Genomic DNA, 24,329 nt, shown 5'->3' with positions numbered 1-24,329 from the left:
ATCAATCAGGCTCCTGTCACAATATACATCACTCACTCACACTCATTTATGGAATGACAAAGATCTTAGGCTTTTGTGTGAACAAGAGGAACTTTAAAAAAAAAGTGCTCTTTGAACTAAAATATGATGAAAGACTTGGGGCTCAATCAAGGTGGTGCAACGTTTGGACGATCGCAGATATAAATATCACAAATGGAGCTGGTGAGATTCGCTGTGCCACGCGGCTGACAACTAGACCTGTTGGACACCATCTGTTTCTATCAGAGCGTTCGCCCCTGAATAAGCTGCAGAGGTTAAAAGAGCAGGACGATCGCATTTTATTTGAAGTATAGCTACATAAAAACTTCATAACCCATACATAACCCATTCATAACAGATTCATAACCCATTCATAAACTATACATGACCCATTCATAACAGATTCATAACCCATTCATAAACTATACATAACCCATTCATAACAGATTCATAACCCATTCATAACAGATTCATAACCCATTCATAAACTATACATAACCCATTCATAACAGATTCATAACCCATTCATAAACTATACATAACCCATTCATAACAGATTCATAACCCATTCATAAACTATACATGACCCATTCATAACAGATTCATAACCCATTCATAAACTATACATAACCCATTCATAACAGATTCATAACCCATTCATAAACTATACATAAGCCATGCATAAGCAGTGCATGAGCATTTTGTGAATGCTTATGTTAACAACCGCACCCTTCAAATAAACGTTACCTCTATGGGCTCATACAGTTTCGTATGGGTTATAAATGTGTACTGTATGGGTTATAAATGTGTTATAATGTCCTTATGTCGGTACCCTTTAAATAAAATGTTGCCAAAAGGGAAGTATAGAGAGGCATTATCAATGGGCGACGTGGTCCGAGTTGGAGATGTTCTGGACGGGGGTGGCAGAGTCCAGGCCCAGCAGGGTGCCCAGGTACGACTGATCCCTGGGGTCCAACATCTGGTCAGGCTGCACCGGGTGAACAATGTTGGCCGGCTGGGGGGTAAGCGTGTACTTCTCCAGGAACGCCAGCTCTGTGGCAGTCTGGTACCCCCCAGCTGTCTGCTGCTGCCCCTGACCTTGGGGCGGGCAGGTTACGTGTCCCCTCAGGTCACCCTGTACCCCCGAGACCACCCTGGGCATCTGGACGGGCACCAGCGTGACAGGCACACACACATCGGAGGGGACGTTCTGGAGAACGGTCTTGGGTTCAGCCCGGTACACTTTGGAGGGGCCGTGGGTATTATAAGGCAGAGTCACCATCTTATCCTCTGTCAGCACCACCGGAGGCTGCTGGCGGTGCTGCTGCTGGTGGTGCTGCTGCTGCTCAGTGGACTTAGCACCGTGTACATGGTCCATATGATACTTCAGCTTGTCTTTCCTCTTAAAGGTGGCACTGCAGTGCGGGCAGTTAAAGGGGCGGGCATCCGAGTGGATCACCATGTGCTTGGTGAGGGTCTTCTTAATGCGGAACGTCTGTTGGCACACGGGGCATCGGTAAGGTTTTTCACCTAGCAGAAGACATGACGGAAGTTAGTTGGGCAAACATAGTATTACAATTAGAGGGAAAAAAGGGGAGGGGGAGGTAGAGGGATGGGGAGGTAGAGGGGTGGGGAGGTAGAGGGGTGGGGAGGTAGAGGGGGGGTAGAGGGGAGGGTGGAGGTAGAGGAGATAGAGGGGAGGTAGAGGGAGGGTGGAGGTAGAGGAGATAGAGGGGAGGTAGAGGGGAGGGGGAGGTAGGGGGGTAGAGGGGAGGGTGGAGGTAGAGGGGAGATAGAGGGGAGGATGGAGGTAGAGGAGATAGAGGGAGGGTAGAGGTAGAGGGGGGTAGAAGGGAGGGTGGAGGTAGAGGAGATAGAGGGGAGGTAGAGGTCAGGGGGAGGTAGGGGGGTGGGGTAGAGGGGAGGGTGGAGGTAGAGGAGATAGAGGGGAGGTAGAGGGAGAGTGGAGGTAGAGGAGATAGAGGGGAGGTAGAGAGAGGGTGGAGGTAGAGGGGAGGGTGGAGGTAGGGGGGTAGAGGGGAGGGTGGAGGTAGAGGGGAGATAGAGGGGAGGATGGAGGTAGAGGAGATAGAGGGAGGGTAGAGGTAGAGGGGGGTAGAAGGGAGGGTGGAGGTAGAGGAGATAGAGGGGAGGTAGAGGTCAGGGGGAGGTAGGGGGGTGGGGTAGAGGGGAGGGTGGAGGTAGAGGAGATAGAGGGGAGGTAGAGGGAGAGTGGAGGTAGAGGAGATAGAGGGGAGGTAGAGAGAGGGTGGAGGTAGAGGGGAGGGTGGAGGTAGATGAGATAGAGGGGAGGTAGAGAGAGGGTGGAGGTAGAGGAGATAGGGGGGAGGTAGAGGGGAAGTAGAGGGGGTGGAGGTAAAGGAGATAGAGGGGAGGTGGAGGGGAGGTAGAGGGGAGAGTGTGACGTTGAGGAGATAGAGGGGAGGTAGAGGGGAGGTAGAAGGGATGTAGAGGGGAGGTAGAGGGGAGGGTGGAGGTTGAGGAGATAGAGGGGAGGTAGAGGGGGGGTAGAGGGGAGATAGAGGGGAGGGTGGAGGTAGAAGAGATAGAGGGGAGGTAGAGGGGAGGGTGGAGGTTGAGGAGATAAAGGGGAGGCAGAGGGGAGGGTAGAGGTAGATGAGAAAGAAGGGGAGGCCGAGGAGAGGGTGGAGGTAGAGGAGATAGAGGGGAGGTAGAGTAGAGGGTGGAGGTAGAGGGGAGGTAGAGGGGAGGGTGGAGGTAGAGGAGATAGAGGGGAGGGTGGAGGTTGAGGAGATAGAGGGGAGGTAGAGGGGAGGGTGGAGGTTGAGGAGATAGAGGGGAGGTAGAGGGGGGGTAGAGGGGAGGGTGGAGGTAGAAGAGATAGAGGGGAGGGTGGAGGTTGAGGAGATAGAGGGGAGTCAGAGGGGAGGGTGGAGGTAGAGGAGATAGAGCGGGGTAGAGGGGAGGGTGGAAGCAGAGGAGATAGAGCGGGGTAGAGGGGAGGGTGGAGGTAGAGGAGATAGAGGGGAGGTAGAGAGAGGGTGGAGGTAGAGGGGAGGGTGGAGGTAGATGAGATAGAGGGGAGGTAGAGAGAGGGTGGAGGTAGAGGAGATAGGGGGGAGGTAGAGGGGAAGTAGAGGGGGTGGAGGTAAAGGAGATAGAGGGGAGGTGGAGGGGAGGTAGAGGGGAGAGTGTGACGTTGAGGAGATAGAGGGGAGGTAGAGGGGAGGTAGAAGGGATGTAGAGGGGAGGTAGAGGGGAGGGTGGAGGTTGAGGAGATAGAGGGGAGGTAGAGGGGGGTAGAGGGGAGATAGAGGGGAGGGTGGAGGTAGAAGAGATAGAGGGGAGGTAGAGGGGAGGGTGGAGGTTGAGGAGATAAAGGGGAGGCAGAGGGGAGGGTAGAGGTAGATGAGAAAGAAGGGGAGGCCGAGGAGAGGGTGGAGGTAGAGGAGATAGAGGGGAGGTAGAGTAGAGGGTGGAGGTAGAGGGGAGGTAGAGGGGAGGGTGGAGGTAGAGGAGATAGAGGGGAGGGTGGAGGTTGAGGAGATAGAGGGGAGGTAGAGGGGAGGGTGGAGGTTGAGGAGATAGAGGGGAGGTAGAGGGGGGGTAGAGGGGAGGGTGGAGGTAGAAGAGATAGAGGGGAGGGTGGAGGTTGAGGAGATAGAGGGGAGTCAGAGGGGAGGGTGGAGGTAGAGGAGATAGAGCGGGGTAGAGGGGAGGGTGGAGGCAGAGGAGATAGAGCGGGGTAGAGGGGAGGGTGGAGGTAGAGGAGATAGAGGGGGGTAGAGGGGAGGGTGGAGGCAGAGGAGATAGAGGGGGGTAGAGGGGAGGGTGGAGGTAGAGGAGATAGAACGGGGTAGAGGGGAGTGTGGAGGCAGAGGAGATAGAGGGGGGTAGAGGGGAGGGTGGAGGTAGAGGAGATAGAGGGGGTAGAGGGGAGGGTGGAGGCAGAGGAGATAGAGGGGGGTAGAGGGGAGGGTGGAGGTAGAGGAGATAGAGGGGAGGGTGGAGGTAGAGGAGATAGAGGGGGGTAGAGGGGAGGGTGGAGGCAGAGGAGATAGAGGGGGTAGAGGGGAGGGTGGAGGTAGAGGAGATAGAGGGGGTAGAGGGGAGGGTGGAGGTAGAGAAGATAGAGGGGGTAGAGGGGAGGGTGGAGGTAGAGAAGATAGAGGGGGGTAGAGGGGAGGGTGGAGGCAGAGGAGATAGAGCGGGGTAGAGGGGAGGGTGGAGGTAGAGGAGATAGAGGGGGTAGAGGGGAGGGTGGAGGTAGAGGAGATAGAGCGGGGTAGAGGGGAGGGTGGAGGTAGAGAAGATAGAGGGGGGTAGAGGGGAGGGTTGAGGTAGAGGAGGTAGAGGGGAGGGTGGAGGTAGAGAAGATAGAGGGGGGTAGAGGGGAGGTTGGAGGTAGAGAAGATAGACGGGGGTAGGGGGAGGGTGGAGGTAGAGAAGATATAGGGGGGTAGAGGGGAGGGTGGAGGCAGAGGAGATAGAGCGGGGTAGAGGGGAGGGTGGAGGTAGAGAAGATAGAGGGGGGCAGAGGGGAGGGTGGAGGTAGAGAAGATAGAGGGGGGTAGACGGGAGAGGGGAGGCAGAGGAGATAGAGCGGGGGTGAGGGGAGGGTGGAGGTAGAGGAGATAGAGGGGGGTAGAGGGGAGGGTGGAGGTAGAGGAGATAGAGCGGGGTAGAGGGGAGGGTGGAGGTAGAGGAGATAGAGCGGGGTAGAGGGGAGGGTGGAGGTAGAGGAGATAGAGGGGAGGTAGAGGGGAGGGTGGAGGTAGAGAAGGTAGAGGGGGGTAGAGGGGAGGGTGGAGGTAGAGAAGATAGAGGGGGGTAGAGGGGAGGGTGGAGGTAGAGAAGATAGAGGGGGTAGAGGGGAGGGTGGAGGTAGAGGAGATAGAGGGGGGGTAGAGGCGAGGGTGGAGGTAGAGAAGATAGAGGGGGGTAGAGGGGAGGGTGGAGGTAGAGAAGATAGAGGGGGGTAGAGGGGAGGGTGGAGGTAGAGGAGATAGAGGGGGGGTAGAGGGGAGGGTGGAGGTAGAGGAGATAGAGGGGGGTAGAGGGGAGGGTTGAGGTAGAGGAGGTAGAGAAGATAGAGGGGGGCAGAGGGGAGGGTGGAGGTAGAGAAGATAGAGGGGATAGATGGGAGAGGGGAGGCAGAGGAGATAGAGTGGGGTAGAGGGGAGGGTGGAGTAGAGGAGATAGAGGGGGTAGAGGGGAGGGTTGAGGTAGAGGAGGTAGAGGGAGGGTGGAGGTAGAGAAGATAGAGTGGGGTAGAGGGGAGGGTGGAGGTAGAGGAGATAGCGGGGAGGTAGAGGGGAGGGTGGAGGGTAGAGAAGGTAGAGGGGGTAGAGGGGGGGTGGGGTAGAGGGGAGGTGGTGGTAGAGGGGTGGGGTGGAGGTAGAGGAGTTAGTGGGGGGGTAGAGGCGAGGGTGGAGGTAGAGGAGGTAGAGGGGGGCTAGAGGGGGGGGTGGAGGTAGAGGAGATAGAGCGGTGGGTTGAGGGGAGGTGGAGGTAGAGAAGATAGAGGGGGTAGAGGGGGAGGGTAGAGGTAGAGGAGATAGAGGGGGGTAGAGGGGAGGGTTGAGGTAGAGGAGGTAGAGGGGGGTAGAGGGGAGGGTGGAGGTAGAGGAGATAGAGGGGGGCTAGAGGGGAGGGTGGAGGTAGAGGAGATAGAGCGGGGTAGAGGGGAGGGTGGAGGTAGAGAAGATAGAGGGGTAGAGGGGAGGGTGGAGGTAGAGGAGATAGAGGGGGGTAGAGGGGAGGGTTGAGTAGAGGAGGTTGAGAGGAGGGTGGAGGTAGAGGAGATAGAGGGGGGTAGAGGGAGGGTGGAGGTAGAGGAGATAGAGGGGGGTAGAGGGGAGGGTGGAGGTAGAGGAGATAGAGGGGGGTAGAGGGGAGGGTGGAGGTAGAGGAGATAGAGGGGGGTAGAGGGGAGGGTGGAGGTAGAGGAGATAGAGGGGGGTAGAGGGGAGGGTGGAGGTAGAGGAGATAGAGCGGGGTAGAGGGGAGGGTGGAGGTAGAGGAGATAGAGGGGGGTAGAGGGGAGGGTGGAGGTAGAGGAGATAGAGGGGGGGTAGAGGGGAGGGTGGAGGTAGAGGAGATAGAGGGGGGTAGAGGGGAGGGTGGAGGTAGAGGAGATAGAGGGGGGGTAGAGGGGAGGGTGGAGGTAGAGGAGATAGAGCGGGGGGTAGAGGGGAGGGTGGAGGTAGAGGAGATAGAGGGGGTAGAGGGGAGGGTGGAGGTAGAGGAGATAGAGGGGGGTAGAGGGGAGGGTGGAGGTATAGGAGATAGAGGGGGGTAGAGGGGAGGGTGGAGGTAGAGGAGATAGAGGGGGGTAGAGGGGAGGGTGGAGGTAGAGGAGATAGAGGGGGGTAGAGGGGAGGGTGGAGGTAGAGGAGATAGAGGGGGTAGAGGGGAGGGTGGAGGTAGAGGAGATAGAGGGGGGTAGAGGGGAGGGTGGAGGTAGAGGAGATAGAGGGGAGGTAGAGGGGAGGGTGGAGGCAGAGGAGATAGAGCGGGGTAGAGGGGAGGGTGGAGGTAGAGGAGATAGAGGGGGTAGAGGGGAGGGTGGAGGTAGAGGAGATAGAGGGGGGTAGAGGGGAGGGTGGAGGTAGAGGAGATAGAGCGGGGTAGAGGGGAGGGTGGAGGTAGAGGAGATAGAGGGGGGTAGAGGGGAGGGTGGAGGTAGAGGAGATAGAGGGGGGTAGAGGGGAGGGTGGAGGTAGAGGAGATAGAGGGGGGTAGAGGGGAGGGTGGAGGTAGAGGAGATAGAGGGGGTAGAGGGAGGGTGGAGGTAGAGGAGATAGAGGGGGGTAGAGGGGAGGGTGGAGGTAGAGGAGATAGAGGGGGGGTAGAGGGGAGGGTGGAGGTAGAGGAGATAGAGGGGGGGTAGAGGGGAGGGTGGAGGTAGAGGAGATAGAGGGGGGTAGAGGGGAGGGTGGAGGTAGAGGAGATAGAGGGGGGTAGAGGGGAGGGTGGAGGTAGAGGAGATAGAGGGGGGTAGAGGGGAGGGTGGAGGTAGAGGAGATAGAGGGGGGGTAGAGGGGAGGGTGGAGGTAGAGGAGATAGAGCGGGGTAGAGGGGAGGGTGGAGGTAGAGGAGATAGAGGGGGGTAGAGGGGAGGGTGGAGGTAGAGGAGATAGAGGGGGGGTAGAGGGGAGGGTGGAGGTAGAGGAGATAGAGGGGGGTAGAGGGGAGGGTGGAGGTAGAGGAGATAGAGGGGGGGTAGAGGGGAGGGTGGAGGTAGAGGAGATAGAGCGGGGTAGAGGGGAGGGTGGAGGTAGAGGAGATAGAGGGGGTAGAGGGGAGGGTGGAGGTAGAGGAGATAGAGGGGGGTAGAGGGGAGGGTGGAGGTATAGGAGATAGAGGGGGGTAGAGGGGAGGGTGGAGGTAGAGGAGATAGAGGGGGGGTAGAGGGGAGGGTGGAGGTAGAGGAGATAGAGGGGGGTAGAGGGGAGGGTGGAGGTAGAGGAGATAGAGGGGGGTAGAGGGGAGGGTGGAGGTAGAGGAGATAGAGGGGGGTAGAGGGGAGGGTGGAGGTAGAGGAGATAGAGGGGAGGTAGAGGGGAGGGTGGAGGCAGAGGAGATAGAGCGGGGTAGAGGGGAGGGTGGAGGTAGAGGAGATAGAGGGGGTAGAGGGGAGGGTGGAGGTAGAGGAGATAGAGGGGGGGTAGAGGGGAGGGTGGAGGTAGAGGAGATAGAGCGGGGTAGAGGGGAGGGTGGAGGTAGAGGAGATAGAGGGGGGTAGAGGGGAGGGTGGAGGTAGAGGAGATAGAGGGGGGGTAGAGGGGAGGGTGGAGGTAGAGGAGATAGAGGGGGGTAGAGAGGAGGGTGGAGGTAGAGGAGATAGAGGGGGGGTAGAGGGGAGGGTGGAGGTAGAGGAGATAGAGGGGGGGTAGAGGGGAGGGTGGAGGTAGAGGAGATAGAGGGGGGGTAGAGGGGAGGGTGGAGGTAGAGGAGATAGAGGGGGGGTAGAGGGGAGGGTGGAGGTAGAGGAGATAGAGGGGGTAGAGGGGAGGGTGGAGGTAGAGGAGATAGAGGGGGGGTAGAGGGGAGGGTGGAGGTAGAGGAGATAGAGGGGAGGTAGAGGGGAGGGTGGAGGTAGAGGAGATAGAGGGGGGTAGAGGGGAGGGTTGAGGTAGAGGAGGTAGAGAGGAGGGTGGAGGTAGAGGAGATAGAGGGGAGGTAGAGGGGAGGGTGGAGGTAGAGGAGATAGCGGGAGGTAGAGAGGAGGGTGGAGGTAGAGGAGATAGAGGGGAGGTAGAGGGGAGGGTTGAGGTAGAGGAGGTAGAGAGGAGGGTGGAGGTAGAGGAGATAGAGGGGAGGTAGAGGGGAGGGTGGAGGTAGAGGAGATAGAGGGGGTAGAGGGGAGGGTTGAGGTAGAGGAGGTAGAGAGGAGGGTGGAGGTAGAGGAGATAGAGGGGAGGTAGAGGGGAGGGTGGAGGTAGAGGAGATAGCGGGAGGTAGAGAGGAGGGTGGAGGTAGAGGAGATAGAGGGGGGGTAGAGGGGAGGGTGGAGGTAGAGGAGATAGAGGGGGGGTAGAGGGGAGGGTGGAGGTAGAGGAGATAGAGGGGGGTAGAGGGGAGGGTGGAGGTAGAGGAGATAGAGGGGGGTAAAGGGGAGGGTGGAGGTAGAGGAGATAGAGGGGGGTAGAGGGGAGGGTGGAGGTAGAGGAGATAGAGGGGGTAGAGGGGAGGGTGGAGGTAGAGGAGATAGAGGGGGGGTAGAGGGGAGGGTGGAGGTAGAGGAGATAGAGGGGGGTAGAGGGGAGGGTGGAGGTAGAGGAGATAGAGGGGAGGTAGAGGGGAGGGTGGAGGTAGAGGAGATAGAGGGGGGGTAGAGGGGAGGGTGGAGGTAGAGGAGATAGAGGGGGGTAAAGGTTTTGTTGTGGCCTTTGTCTGTAAAATAGTAAAAAAAAAAAAAAACAGATGAAAAGCAGACATTCATTGAAGCGTGTGTATAGTGTGATGGCTACTGGTCTAGGAAATGAAAGCAGGTCGGTATGTTGCCTGCCACACCTATCATCTATTTATTGCACATCTACGTCCACCAAATACATTTGTTCTGGATTAATATGTCAATAAACGCTCGATGTGAAAAGAAAGTTACGCTGACCAGGCAAACAGACATTCACAGCTTATACTGACTGTCATCTTACCTGAGTGTGTTCTGAAGTGCATCTCCAGACTGGACTTCCCTTTGAACTCCTTCTTACAGACCTCACACTGATGCACAGCTGTTTTATACCTATAGAATCCACACACATGTTGCCAATGCTTAGTCCTTTCACAAATAGTCAACTAGACACCATAAAAGATCCTCTTCAACAGTAAAAAAATCTATATATATTTTTTTTTCATTTGACAAACACAGGGTTTGTTCCATCTGGGTTGTTGGGTTGATAAAATGTAGTATCAATAAAGTAATTATAATTATATAATTGTAATTATACCAGCGACAGCGAGTACAAGAAATTGAAACCAAAAAAGACATTTTCAACGTCTTTTCAACATCTTGTGCTCATAGGGTAGTCACATTTATACCAAAAAACGATGTGACTGTATGTGTTTGACTGTCCAGATATGGAAGTCATGTACTGTGAATTTACTTTGTTTTATTGAATATCATGTGAAAATGTGTTTCACTATGCAATTGTTGTTTGTCCAATGCTGTTTATTCTGCCTATTTTCTTGATCATTTAATAAAAAATAATATTAAAAAATCCCTTTGGCGCCCTGGTGTGTCTAAATCCAGACTGACACTTTAAACCTAGAACATATTGGTCACGTTCCAGCATGACTACATTGCAGATGTTACGTTTCATCAACCAATGGTTACATGCCATGTCATCAGATTGCTATATTATATGATGTAGTTAGCTGATATGTTAACACCTACTCAGTCGTTGTGAGATCTGACATGCATCTGCAATGTAGTCAGCCTGGAACGCGCCCATTCCCTCCATCTCCATCCACCATCAGGACCACTTACTTCTGCCACACCTTCTCTCCCAGGTGGACACTTTTGTAATGGACGGTCAGGTGATCATGGCGCCTGAAACACTTCCCACACTCCTCACACTGGTGGGCTTTCTCCCCTGATAACAACCAAAGGGAGAGTCAATTCAATTATTATCCCCGTAAGACAATTTGTGTGCAGCGTAAAAACATACAAACGGGTCCGGGACCATGTATGAAGAAATAACCCAGGGGAACATTTTACTCTCTTTGGCACGGCTACGGAACATACCACGGAAGGTGTGTGTACTGTACCCGAGTGTATTTTCTGGTGTTTGGTCAGATGGTCGTGGCGTATGAACGTCTTTCCGCATTCGTCACACTCGTAGCGCTTGTCGTCGTGGTGGACTCGAAGATGAAGCCTATCAGAATAAAGTTGGGGGGTTCAAGTTTTTAACAAATGTTAATATGCAATTAAAACAGGCCAACGTTTGATTTATTTTGTATTAAATGATGACAAAATTATGATACAATTATTTTCTCTGGAGAAGACAAAAACTACCCAATAGAAACCTCATGAACATGGGAATCCACCCATAGGGTGATAGCCAATTAGAACCAGGTATGTCATGAACTGCCCAAGCATATTGACCTATAAGAGCTGCCGTGGCGGAAACTCTGTCCACAGATACTGCAGAGGTGAGGTTTCTCTCCGCTGTGAATCCGCAAATGTTCTCTCAACGTTGTCCTACGGACATAAAAAAGAACCACATTACAGTCAATGGAGTTAGATTGATAGTAGACCAGTCACTAAAGTTGAGACTGTTACCATGTGAGCAGTGAGATATAGACACAATACCACTGTAAGGTTCTGCTTTTCTTTTCTTAGTCAACCTTGTGTTCTGTTTCTTTGTGTTCTTGAACGTAGACCTGTTTCTTTGTGTTCTGGAACGTAGCCCTGTTTCTTTGTGTTCTGGAACGTATAGCCCTGTTTCTTTGTGTTCTGGAACTTATAGCCCTGTTTCTTTGTGTTCTGGAACGTAGCCCTGTTTCTTTGTGTTCTGGAACGTAGCCCTGTTTCTTTGTGTTCTGGAACGTAGCCCTGTTTCTTTGTGTTCTGGAACGTAGCCCTGTTTCTTTGTGTTCTGGAACGTAGTCCTGTTTCTTTGTGTTCTGGAACGTAGCCCTGTTTCTTTGTGTTCTGGAACGTAGCCCTGTTTCTTTGTGTTCTGGAACATAGCTGTTTCTTTGTGTTCTGGAACGTAGCCCTGTTTCTTTGTGTTCTGGAACGTAGCCCTGTTTCTTTGTGTTCTTGAACGTAGTCCTGTTTCTTTGTGTTCTGGAACGTAGCCCTGTATCTTTGTGTTCTGGAACGTATCCCTGTTTCTTTGTGTTCTGGAACGTACCCCTGTTTCTTTGTGTTCTGGAACGTAGCCCTGTTTCTTTGTGTTCTGGAAAGTAGCCCTGTCTTTCATTTTTGTTCATTCATTTCACCTGTGTTCGTGTCTAACCTGGTCTCATCAGCTCCCAATTTAGTTCAGTTCTTTATGTTTGTGTAGTTGTGAGGTATTGTTTGTTTTTGACTACCTACCTGTGTTTGACCTTTGCCTGCCTGTGTTTGACCTTTGCCTGCCTGTGTTTGACCTTTGCCTGCCTGTGTTTGACCTTTGCCTGCCTGTGACCACGGTTCCTGCCTTCTGCGATGTCTCAATAAACATTTGCCGCGCTCTGGGTATTCATTACAACCACCACCAAAAATAATTGTTAAAAAGAAATTGGTTAAAAGTTTTGTTAAAAGTTATAACATTAGTAGTTGTTGTGTAAAACAACATCGAAATTCAATGTAATCACATTTACATGTGCAGTATTCTAAGCACTGCTGTTTATTTTATTATTTTTATTTATTTATAATTTTCCCACAACACAAAAAAAATAACATCAACCTGTTTATTGTAGCTGTGACAATCCTACCTCTCCCTCACTGACTTCCCACAGATTAAGCAGGTCCATTTTCTCTTGCCCCCGTGTGTACATTCAATGTGCCTCTTCCTGTTACCCGTGTCGTTGAACTGGCGGCCACAGATGTCACATGGGAACGGACCTGTGGACAGAGTCAAAGGTCAATTCAATATCCCTGTGTCACAGCCTTACTTTTCAATCCAACATCAACATCTGATCATTGATTAACGTTAAGCTTCTACAAACTTGATAGCATTCTCTTCAATGATTATACAACCTTTTCCTTGACTCCCAATGTTTTTGAGGACAATAAACCCGAACGTGGTATTTCTATTTATTTTGGATCCCAATAGTTCCTGCCAAGGCAGCAGCTACTCTTCTCGGGGTGCAGCAACATTAACACAGTTATACAATTTTAAAAAGGTTACAATACATTCACAACAGATTTCACAACACATTAAGTGTGTGCCCTCAGGCCACTACTCTACTACCACATATCTACAATACAAAATCCATGTGTGTATAGCGTGTATGTTATCGTGTATGCAGATGTCTGTGCCTGTGTTTGTGTCTGTGCCTGTGTCTGTGCCTGTGTGTGTGTCTGTGCCTGTGTGTTTGTGTCTCTTCACAGCCTCCGCTGTTCCATAAGGTGTATTTTTATCTGTTTTTTAAATCTGATTCTACTGCTTGCATCAGTTACCTGATGTGGAATAGAGTTCCATGTATTCATAGCTCTATGTAGTACTAGTCTATTCTGTGCTGCCCTGTTTGGAGCCATTTGAAATTTTCCCAAGTCTCTCATTGTGGCACCTTACCACACGACTGAACAGTAGTAGTCCAGGTTTGGCAAAACTAGGGCCTGTGGAACCTGCCTTGTTGATAGTGCTGTTAAGAAGAAATATCGCCCAACATGTAAATTAAGGTGCTCCAAAGCTTTTAACTGTCATTGTTTATATCATTTAATTTTTGTTTCATAGTATAGTTTCTTCTTTTTATTCAGTTTAGTCACATGATTTCTCAATTTTCAGTATGTAATGCCATACCTTTTGCCTCATCCCTCTCAACCATACAATTTTTAAAATTCCTCATCATTCCAATGGGATTCAACAGTAACACTTAGGGCATATAGTTATAACGTATTATTACTTGTTATAACCATGATAATGCTTTATACATTAACTTATAATATGTTACGCCTTTCAACTGGCTCAAAATGACAGATAATACGCGATTCATCATTTCACTAACACATTATAAGCTGTTCATTCATATAAAGCATTACGACCCATTATAATGCATTATATCTGTACGGCCTAGAGTCAAGAGGTACAATACATTTATCTATTATCTAAATAGGTTGGATAAAAGCAATTAAATGACATTTCCCATTCATTACCTAAATGGTACTTTTCTTGATGCTTCAAGCGGGCAAACCGGGACTTGAAGTAGTCGTCGCAGAAGGCACACTTGAAGGGTCGGTCTTGCGTGTGTAGAATCATGTGCTCCTCCAGATGGGGTCTACGTGTGAAAGACTTGTGGCAGATCTGAACCAGGAAGAGCAGAGAGAGAAGATGATTCCAGAATACACTGAGTGTACTTGCAGAATACACTGACTGTACTTACAGAATACACTGAGTGTACTTACAGAATACACTGACTGTACTTACAGAATACACTGACTGTACTTGCAAAATACACTGACTGTACTTGCAGAATACACTGACTGTACTTACAGAATACACTGACTGTACTTACAGAATACACTGAGTGTACTTACAGAATACACTGACTGTACTTACAGAATACACTGACTGTACTTACTGAATACACTGACTGTACTTGCAGAATACACTGACTGTACTTGCAGAATACACTGACTGTACTTGCAGAATACACTGACTGTACTTACAGAATACACTGACTGTACTTGCAGTGAATCATTCTGTGGACTATGTGTATCACTCTGTGGACTATGTGTATCATTCTGTGGACTGTGTATCACTCTGTGTACTATGTGTATCATTCTGTGGACTATGTGTATCACTCTGTGGACTATGTGTATCATTCTGTGGACTATGTGTATCATTCTGTGGACTATGTGTATCATTCTGTGGACTATGTGTATCACTCTGTGGACTATGTGTATCATTCTATGGACTATGTGTATAATTCTGTGGACTATGTGTATCATTCTGTGGACTATGTGTATCATTCTGTGGACTATGTGTATCATTCTGTGGACTATGTGTATCACTCTGTGGACTATGTGTATCATTCTGTGGACTGTGTATCACTCTGTGGACTATGTGTATCATTCTGTGGACTATGTGTATCACTCTGTGGACTATGTGTATCATTCTGTGGACTATGTGTATCATTCTGTGGACTATGTGTATCACTCTGTGGACTATGTGTATCATTCTATGGACTATGTGTATAATTCTGTGGACTATGTGTATCATTCTGCGGACTATGTGTATCATTCTGTGGACTATGTGTATCATTCTGTGGACTATGTGTATCATTCTATGGACTATGTGTATAATTCTGTGGACTATGTGTATCATTCTGTGGACTATGTGTATCATTCTGCGGACTATGTGTATCATTCTGTGGACTATGTGTATCATTCTGTGGACTATGTGTATCATTCTGTGGACTATGTATTATGTGATGTGTACAGATGTAGGATCTTAATATGAGCCAGTTCGCTACAGAAGGAAAGTAATCCTGCAGCAACAGGAAATGTGAATTATTATGTGGATTATAATTCATGGGACACACATTCTTGTAGGGGTTGATACATTTTTCTATACTAAGGGAAAAATAAGTCTGACATTTCCATGTGGAAATTACAGACACCAGAAGTCCTTTTAAACCTCAAATAAACTACAGGTTTTCAATTTCCTGCATTGCATCTGTAGGTATTTATTATAGAGTGGTCCTTGTGTGTAAATATTGCATCACCCATCTCATATGTATATACTGTATTCTACACTATGCCACTGTATCTTAGCCCTATGCCGCTCTGACATACAGTGCCTTGCGAAAGTATTCGGCCCCCTTGAACTTTGCGACCTTTTGCCACATTTCAGGCTTCAAACATAGAGATATAAAACTGTAGAATGTAGAAGAATCAACAACAAGTGGGACACAATCATGAAGTGGAACGACATTTATTGGATATTTCAAACTTTTTTAACAAATCAAAAACTGAAAAATTGGGCGTGCAAAATGATTCAGCCCCTTTACTTTCAGTGCAGCAAACTCTCTCCAGAAGTTCAGTGAGGATCTCTGAATGATCCAATGTTGACCTAAATGACTAATGATGATAAATACAATCCACCTGTGTGTAATCAAGTCTCCGTATAAATGCACCTGCACTGTGATAGTCTCAGAGGTCCGTTAAAAGCGCAGAGAGCATCATGAAGAACAAGGAACACACCAGGCAGGTCCGAGATACTGTTGTGAAGAAGTTTAAAGCCGGATTTGGATACAAAAGATTTCCCAAGCTTTAAACATCCCAAGGAGCACTGTGCAAGCGATAATATTGAAATGGAAGGAGTATCAGACCACTGCAAATCTACCAAGACCTGGCCGTCCCTCTAAACTTTCAGCTCATACAAGGAGAAGAGTGATCAGAGATGCAGCCAAGAGGCCCATGATCACTCTGGATGAACTGCAGAGATCTACAGCTGAGGTGGGAGACTCTGTCCATAGGACAACAATCAGTCGTATATTGCACAAATCTGGCCTTTATGGAAGAGTGGCAAGAAGAAAGCCATTTCTTAAAGATATCCATAAAAAGTGTTGTTTAAAGTTTGCCAAAAGCCACCTGGGAGACACACCAAACATGTGGAAGAAGGTGCTCTGGTCAGATGAAACCAAAATTGAACTTTTTGGCAACAATGCAAAACGTTATGCAAAACGTTATGTTTGGCGTAAAAGCAACACAGCTGAACACACCATCCCCACTGTCAAACATGGTGGTGGCAGCATCATGGTTTGGGCCTGCTTTTCTTCAGCAGGGACAGGGAAGATGGTTAAAATTGATGGGAAGATGGATGGAGCCAAATACAGGACCATTCTGGAAGAACACCTGATGGAGTCTGCAAAAGACCTGAGACTGGGACGGAGATTTGTCTTCCAACAAGACAATGATCCAAAACATAAAGCAAAATCTATAATGGAATGGTTCAAAAATAAACATGTCCAGGTGTTAGAATGGCCAAGTCAAAGTCCAGACCTGAATCCAATCGAGAATCTGTGGAAAGAACTGAAAACTGCTGTTCACAAATGCTCTCCATCCAACCTCACTGAGCTCGAGCTGTTTTGCAAGGAGGAATGGGAAAAAATGTCAGTCTCTCGATGTGCAAAACTGATAGAGACATACCCCAAGCGACTTACAGCTGTAATCCTGCAAAAGGTGGCGCTACAAAGTATTAACTTAAGGGGGCTGAATAATTTTGCACGCCCAATTTTTCAGTTTTTGATTTGTTAAAAAAGTTTGAAATATCCAATAAATGTCGTTCCACTTCATGATTGTGTCCCACTTGTTGTTGATTCTTCACAAAAAAATACAGTTTTATATCTTTATGTTTGAAGCCTGAAATGTGGCAAAAGGTCGCAAAGTTCAAGGGGGCCGAATACTTTCGCAAGGCACTGTATATGTATATATTGTTAATCCATTCCTTACTTAGATTTACGTGTATTTTGGGTAAATGTTGTGAAACTGTTAAGATACTACTTGTTAAATATTACTGCATTGTCAGAGCTAGAAACACAAGCATTTCCCTACACCCGCATCTAACAAAATGTATGCAAGTGTATTTGGATAAGAGCATCTGCTAAATGTTAAAACCAAACTTCTTAGGCTCAAAGTGTTGATATTGATCAGCGAGAGACATTCATATTATAAGGGCTCAATGTGAGTGATCCCTTCAAAATATGATTGTAGTCTGAATCTTGGGTCTAGCAGTTTACTCCTTATCTCATTTTCTATACTGTGTCCGTTATAGGAAACATTTTCTTTTTTTGGATTGTGTTTCATAAAATAAAACAAGTCAAAGCTTACATCACACTTCCATCCATCGTTCTTCTTCCTCCTCATGGCCAGGAACTCCTGAATGTGATCCGGGTGGAACCTGAAAGCACAGTGGTAACACATAGTTAGTACACCCTTGACTTCATTATTCATTCCTTTTCACTCCATGGAGAGCAGAGGGCCTCCATATAAACACGCAGTACAACATTGACCTGTCTGGATCCTTTTGACACTGAACTACGCTGTGACACGTGTCCACAAGGTGGTAAAGCAAATGATTTTAACTTTAAGTAGACTACATAGAACTAAGTGAGAAAAGGACGCGACTGGTGGACTACAGTGTAATCCATTTATCTCAATAAACTCTGTTTATCCCTGAAGAGCAATGAAATAATCCCCATTATAGAACTGCTAATAACATCTAGATCAGGGCATATAATGATCAACTCAGATTACTACTAACCAAAAACCCCTTTAACCTGAAAGACTACAAACAAACTTTAACCTTGTCGAGCAATGGTTTCCTTGACCCAGATTAAGCCTAGTAATTGACTAAAACACACTTCCAATGGAGAATCTCCATTGATTGATTGTTAATCCAGGACTAGGCTTAATCTGGGTCTGGGAAACCAGCCCATAGTTTGGAAGGGCTGTTAATAAGGTTTAAATTCAACCACTAAATAAATATCCTCATCCTTTTTATTCATACGAACATGATTTTAATCATTTGAATTTAGAGTGATTATTTTCCTAAAAGCTCAATTTTTAGGGATTTATAATCATCTAAATATATAACATGTATAAGAGTGTAATGTGAATATCAGGGTTGGGGGTCAAGTCCATTTCAATTCAGTCAATTTGGGAAGTAAACTGTAATTCCTATTCCAATTCAAATGTTCCTCAAAGCTTCTCTATTAGACAAATGTGGAATTGGAATTTCTGTTTACTTCCTGAATTGGCTGAATTGAATTGGAACTGACCCCAACCCTGGTGAACAGAGAATTATGATGGGACAGGAACGAAGGCTCGCCTTCTGACGTGTTTGGCGAGGGTCTTTTTGCTGGCGTGGAGCTTGTTGCAGAAGGAGCACTTGTGGTCCTTCTTCTGGAAGGGGGCGTCACTGGCGTGCTTCTTCTTGTGTACAGTGAGGTTCGACTTGGTGGAGTAACACTGCAGACACACGTCACACTGGAAGGGCTTCTCTCCCGTGTGTACCCTGGTGTGACTCTCATACTTCCCTATGGAAAATACAGAGAAAAACATCCTAATATTATGAGTTATAATAAAGTATTTGGTGCATGTTATGGCTAGGCTCAAAAGACAGATACAGTGGGGCACAACTGCAGCACAGATAGAACAATGACACAGATATTTCACTGGATGTTTAAATGTGAAGCATCGGCTTGGCATTTCCACTCATTACCAAATATGGTAGTGAGAGGAAGCCCAATGGCGGGCAGTGGGAGAAGATGGAGTTTGGCCGACATTCTACACATTTTCTCATCGATGAAACATCTGATCTCAATACAGTTTTCTGTTCCCAAAACTAGAATCGGTTATAGACAGAGTGGACAATTTTTTATTTTATTTAACGAGGCAAGTCAGTTAAGATTACAGCCTAGAAACAGTGGGTTAACTGGTCTAGGAACAGTGGGTTAACTGGTCTAGGAACAGTGGGTTAACTGGTCTAGGAACAGTGGGTTAACTGGTCTAGGAACAGTGGGTTAACTGGTCTAGGAACAGTGGGTTAACTGGTCTAGGAACAGTGGGTTAACTGGTCTAGGAACAGTGGGTTAACTGGTCTAGGAACAGTGGGTTAACTGGTCTAGGAACAGTGGGTTAACTGGTCTAGGAACAGTGGGTTAACTGGTCTAGGAACAGTGGGTTAACTGGTCTAAGAACAGTGGGTTAACTGGTCTAGGAACAGTGGGTTAACTGGTCTAGGAACAGTGGGTTAACTGGTCTAGGAACAGTGGGTTAACTGGTCTAGGAACAGTGGGTTAACTGGTCTAGGAACAGTGGGTTAACTGGTCTAGGAACAGTGGGTTAACTGGTCTAGGAACAGTGGGTTAACTGGTCTAGGAACAGTGGGTTAACTGGTCTAGGAACAGTGGGTTATCTGGTCTAGGAACAGTGGGTTATCTGGTCTAGGAACAGTGGGTTATCTGGTCTAGGAACAGTGGGTTAACTGGTCTAGGAACAGTGGGTTAACTGGTCTAGGAACAATGGGTTAACTGGTCTAGGAACAGTGGGTTAACTGGTCTAGGAACAGTGGGTTAACTGGTCTAGGAACAGTGGGTTAACTGGTCTAGGAACAGTGGGTTAACTGGTCTAGGAACAGTGGGTTAACTGGTCTAGGAACAGTGGGTTAACTGGTCTAGGAACAGTGGGTTAACTGGTCTAGGAACAGTGGGTTATCTGGTCTAGGAACAGTGGGTTAACTGGTCTAGGAACAGTGGGTTAACTGGTCTAGGAACAGTGGGTTAACTGGTCTAGGAACAGTGGGTTAACTGGTCTAGGAACAGTGGGTTAACTGGTCTAGGAACAGTGGGTTAACTGGTCTAGGAACAGTGGGTTAACTGGTCTAGGAACAGTGGGTTAACTGGTCTAGGAACAGTGGGTTAACTGCCTTGTTCAGGGGTAGAACCACAGATTTTTACCTTGTCAGCTCGAGGATTTGGGCCAGTAACCTGTCGTTCTGCCCCTGAAAAGGGTTAACCAAGTGTCATCGTAAATAAGAAGTTGTTCTTAACTGACCTGCCTAGTTTTTAAAAAAAATGCTAATTTGTTCCCATTGGAAACGAAAGGCTGTCTGTCTTGGTTTAGTTATAAAAAATATTTGACCGCAGTCCTTCAGGCCTTCCATGTCTGCTCTTGAAAACTCCACTGAGTCACTTGATTGGCAGTCAAACAAATTAAGCCTACTACTTACTTCTTACTTACTTACTTACTACTTACTTACTAAGAGAAGAGGACAAAAAACAGTGGTTGTTTAAATGTTGGTTATGTATTAATTATTTAATATATTATTATTGTTTAATATCTTATTATTATGTTGAATGTTGGTTATTGTTTTATTATTATGTTGTCATGTATGTTATTAATCTGTTGTTGTGTAATATCAGCTCAGAAACAACTGCCTACATAGATACAATGTAATCAGTGAAATACATTTAAATAAACTCTTTAAGGAGAGTACCTACCTGTGCGGTCAAAGGTCTTGTCACACTTGGGGCACTTGAGCGTCTTCTTGCTTACGCTCTGGATGATGACAGGAGCCAGTCCCTCTGGGTACACTGCTCCATAGTTAGAACCATTGGCAGCCTGACTATATACCTCCACCTCATTGACTGTGTGGTGTTCTGTTGTCTCCACCTCTGAACTCTCACTGCTCTCTCTTGCTCTCCGTACTAACGCACTTTGACGTTCCTCCACCATCTCCTCCTCCTCCCTCTCCTCTTCCGCCTCCTCACCCTCGGTTGGGGTGAGTGCATCTCCTGTGTCGGCTATGTGCTTTGGTTTTCTCCCAACTTCTTCTTCTTCCTCGTCGTCTTCCTCTGTGGTGGTTGGGTCTCGACTAGCGGGGTCTTGATGTAGCGTCCCCTCTGTTGCGCCGGAGTTGTCCGCGTCACCTCTCTCCAATTTAGCGGGAACTCTCCTCCTGCGGGCAGACCTACGGGTCGTGGTTACCATGGTAGTAACCTCTTGATTGACCACCTTTTCTCTGGCGTCTACTTCGGTGTTGCTACTGTGGTTCCTGTTTAAATGGTTCTCCAGAGACTTCTTGTAGCAAAACGTGCGGCTGCAGAACAAACAAGGGTGGGCACCAGAATGGACTGGGCTTTGGACCCCGACACAGTCCGCTGGAAGGTCAGAAGCTATAGAGGTCTTCTCTGAGCTTGGTTCCCCCATGGACTTAACCTCCACTCGGGCAAGCGCTGGCCGGCCATCCCCCTCTCCTGCCAGGAGCTTCACTACATCCATCATGTCCAGGAAGCCGGCCGCTTCAGTCAGGGCAGGGACCTCGCTCTCGGGAATGACGCACTCGGCCGTGTAAAGGAGGCGCAGTAAGTGTTGGAACACGGAATCCTCCACGTGGTCGAGAATCACGTGATCGGCGGTTGGGTTTTTGGTCAGCTCGGCGTGGAAGTAGCTGCTACCGTGCGCCAACATGGCTTTGTGGGCCCTGTAGTGCTTCCCGCCCACACTGACGGAGACGTCACAGAACCTCTGCTTCGTTCGGTCCTCGTTTAGAAACTTGAGGAGGTTGTCGCCATGCTGCATCATGGTCAGGTGCCTCTTTTGTGATTGAGGAACTGTCTCTGAGTCAGTCATTGTATTGTTGTCCAGTGAGTCAATTTGCCCACTGGCACTAGCACGGACCTTTCCTCTTCTCTTTGGGGGTTGAGGTTGGTTGGGTTTTCTCGTCATCATTATGTTAAATGGGGAACCATTCAAAGAGTTCTGAAAAACAGACATAATTTCAAGAAACTGCCTATGTCAGTAGAAAGTTATGTTGTACATATGTTATTACACAGCCTGTAAGGCAAGGTGAGAAGTAACGACAGACGTAGCTTATAGATGCAGCTGATTAAACGTGTATACGTTACTGTTATAGCCAGCCTTTGATATTTTGGCTAATGTTTTGTGAAAGCCAATGTATGCAGTGACATGGGTGTATCAACAACTCAACCGCTGACAACGTTGTTATATCGCAAATTCGAGCCAACGTAGAATGCAGCCAACTCAATTCAGTTTTGATGTGCGTCAGCAGTTGGCTACAATGTTGCAGTCTCAAATTCGCTATCCACCTCAAGGACCCCTATGTTATGGTCTGTACAGCAGCCCCCCCACCCTACACCCCCCGAAGAGGAGAACGTTGACAAACGACCCTTACTGCCCCTTTGGGAAAGCATTCGTGCAAGTGAAATAATTTTCAAACCTACCTTAGAAGTGTAAGCACGCTAAGAAAAAAAACTAAATACATTTGTACATCTCTACTCTGAGATAAATAGAAAAATGACAATTTCCTGAATATCGCAAAACGCCCCACCTTCACATTCTTGGGGAAACGTCGCAAACAAACAACGCGCTCGTTCATTGGCTGTTTCAGCTTTTGTCCTCGAGCCCTTTGTGTAACAGTAATCAGAGAGAAATGTCACACAAAAAGCCGACCGAAACCCTTTGATATTTCTCTCATATTTATGCAGGTACGTGTAAATTGTTTTAAACGGTAACAGCCTTTGTGTGCTTTGTGTTCCTTGATAAAAGGTGAAGAATGTGCTGAACTGTATCACATTATTCGCCTATGCGAATTTATAGTGTATGTGGCATTGTGGGTATTGTAGTGAAATACGACCCAGGGAACCTGTATAGAGAGTTGTAGGATGAAAGGACTGTGAACGCCTTCATCTAACAGTCTCACAGCCATAACCCACTTAAAAATTAATAGAGGAGAATAATAAAAAATATTGATTAGGAAAAGGAATGATTGGAAACCCATGATAATAATCAAACCGTTCCTCAAACTGGTCTTCAACAGTATAGACTTCTTTAATGTTCTGCTCTTATTCACCCTTGTTTCAATGACCTACTTGCAATTTGGATTATGACATGTTATTTACATACATTAGACAACGTCATAATGTAATAATAATAATTAACATAATGTCATAATGTCAGCGTCAACACTGACCAATTAATCAGCATCAACAAGTATGGCATGTAAAATCAATACCTCTGTGAGATTTACTGACATGCAAATGAACTCCCCATGTACAGTATGCTATTGTGGAAAAATGACCCCAGCCATTATCACCTTAACTGCACTAGCTTCATTCACTTCCGTCAATCTATAGAAATCCCATAACCTACTAGCTATACAATTGTAATGTTATAGCTGAAAAGGGGGAAATATGAAAAATGATTCACACTGACTCGTAGAATCAGTGACAAAATGAACATTTAGAACTGTATTTGTACTGGCCTTGGTTAAAGCTAAACATAAGATAATTAATCCATAGGTTATTTTCAATGTGTTGCCACATTTAATAACATAAATGCCAAGTAACAAACAACATGCGATTGTACACTAAATAGCCATGTTCCTAACTGCTGTCATGCTCTAACTAGCACATGCGCCAAAGGAGACAGTATAAATTAAACCATTCATCACATCACATTCCCCAAATATTTATCAACGGTATGTTTACATTCAAACCCTGTCTACTGTTATTACATAATGTAGCGATCAAGATGACCATTTAAAATCACAAGTGAACCTTTCCAGTTAGAATAACCCATAAAGTACCTTCTGATCTTCTCAAAACAATTTTTATTATTCTTTTTTTATTTAACCTTTATTTAACTAAAGCAAGTCAGTTAAGAACAAATTCTTATTTACAATGACGGCCTACCAAAATGCAAAAGGCCTCCTGCAGGGTAGGGGCTGGGATAAAAAAAAACATTTTTTGGGGGGGCAAAACACACACCATGACCGACAAGAAAGATAACACTACATAAAGAGAGACCTAAGACAACAACATAGCATGGCAGCAACACATGACAACACAACATAACAACAACATGGTAACAACACAACATGGTAGCAGCACAACATGGTAGCAGCAAAAACCATGGTACAAACATTGTTGGGCACAGACAACAGCACAAAGGGCAAGAAAGTAGAGTCAAAAATACATCACGCAAAGCAGCCACAACTGTCAGTAAGAGTGTCCATGATTGAGTCTTTGAATGAAGAGACAAAACTGTCCAGTTTGAGTGTTTGCTGCAGCTCGTTCCAGTCACTAGCTGCAGCGAACTGAAAAAAAGAGTGACCCAGGGATGTGTGTGCTTTGGGGACCTTTAACAGAATGTGACTGGCAGAACGGGTGTTGTATGTGGAGGATAAGGGCTGCAGTAGATATCTCATATAGGGGGGAGTGAGGTCTAAACGTTTTTTTTAAATAAATAATCATCAACCAGTGGGTCTTGCAACGTGTATACAGAGATGACCAGTACCTGTAACTTAATTTTAAATGTAATAACTGCTCTGTGTGTTGCTAATCAACAAGTAAGCCCATAAACAGAAAAAACAACATTCAATGTCTCTTCTAACCATCTCCTTTCATTTTTTTCCTAACACATACACTACCGTTCAAAAGTTTGGGGTCCCATAGAAAGGTCCTTGTTTTTGAAAGAAAGGCACATTTTCTATCCATTAAAATAACATCAAATTGATCAAAAATACAGTGTAGACATTGTTAATGTTTTAAATGACTATTGTAACTGGAATGCCAGTCACTCTGATAAAAAATAGAAAAGAATATAGGGCCTAGAGAGCTGCCCTGCTGTACACCACACTTTACAT

The 24,329-nt window shown here is 47.3% G+C and overlaps 1 protein-coding gene across 2 annotated transcripts; it reads right to left on the bottom strand.

Moving 5' to 3' along the window:
• Positions 1 to 293: 293 nt before the first annotated feature.
• Positions 294 to 22,242, bottom strand: zbtb41 (zinc finger and BTB domain containing 41). 2 transcript variants are annotated; one of them, XM_036966298.2, is made up of 11 exons: positions 21,907 to 22,242; positions 20,164 to 21,424; positions 17,991 to 18,198; positions 16,991 to 17,060; positions 13,313 to 13,460; positions 11,929 to 12,058; positions 10,610 to 10,705; positions 10,273 to 10,379; positions 9,992 to 10,097; positions 9,159 to 9,247; positions 294 to 1,548 (listed from the first exon to the last, which is right to left on the bottom strand). In XM_036966298.2, exons 2-11 carry the CDS (start codon positions 21,392 to 21,394, stop codon positions 896 to 898), a joined length of 2,838 nt encoding a protein of 945 aa, XP_036822193.2. In that variant the 5' UTR covers positions 21,395 to 21,424; positions 21,907 to 22,242; the 3' UTR covers positions 294 to 895. The 2 variants fall into 2 exon arrangements, 1 of the variants encoding a protein (XP_036822193.2); XR_016492780.1 differs by lacking the exon at positions 294 to 1,548 and having other exon boundaries at positions 9,196 to 9,247; positions 9,899 to 10,097.
• Between the last annotated feature and the right edge of the window lie 2,087 nt (positions 22,243 to 24,329).

Source organism: Oncorhynchus mykiss, chromosome 28 (genome assembly GCF_057628025.1).
Source record: "Oncorhynchus mykiss isolate SJ-2025 chromosome 28, ASM5762802v1, whole genome shotgun sequence".
Classification (NCBI taxonomy): Eukaryota; Metazoa; Chordata; class Actinopteri; order Salmoniformes; family Salmonidae; genus Oncorhynchus; species Oncorhynchus mykiss.
Note: the sequence above shows the minus strand (reverse complement) of the source record. Positions and strands in the feature narration are given on the sequence as shown.

Bases quoted from the DNA above. Each gene is read 5' to 3' on its own strand.
- zbtb41 (XM_036966298.2), bottom strand. From the start codon at position 21,394: ATGATGACGAGAAAACCCAACCAACCTCAACCCCCAAAGAGAAGAGGA. The intron at 12,059-13,312 runs GTAATGAATGGG...CTCTGTCCACAG, and splicing joins TCAAGAAAAGTACCATTTAG to GTCCGTTCCCATGTGACATC. The intron at 10,098-10,272 runs GTACAGTACACA...GGTTGTTATCAG, and splicing joins ACACCAGAAAATACACTCGG to GGGAGAAAGCCCACCAGTGT.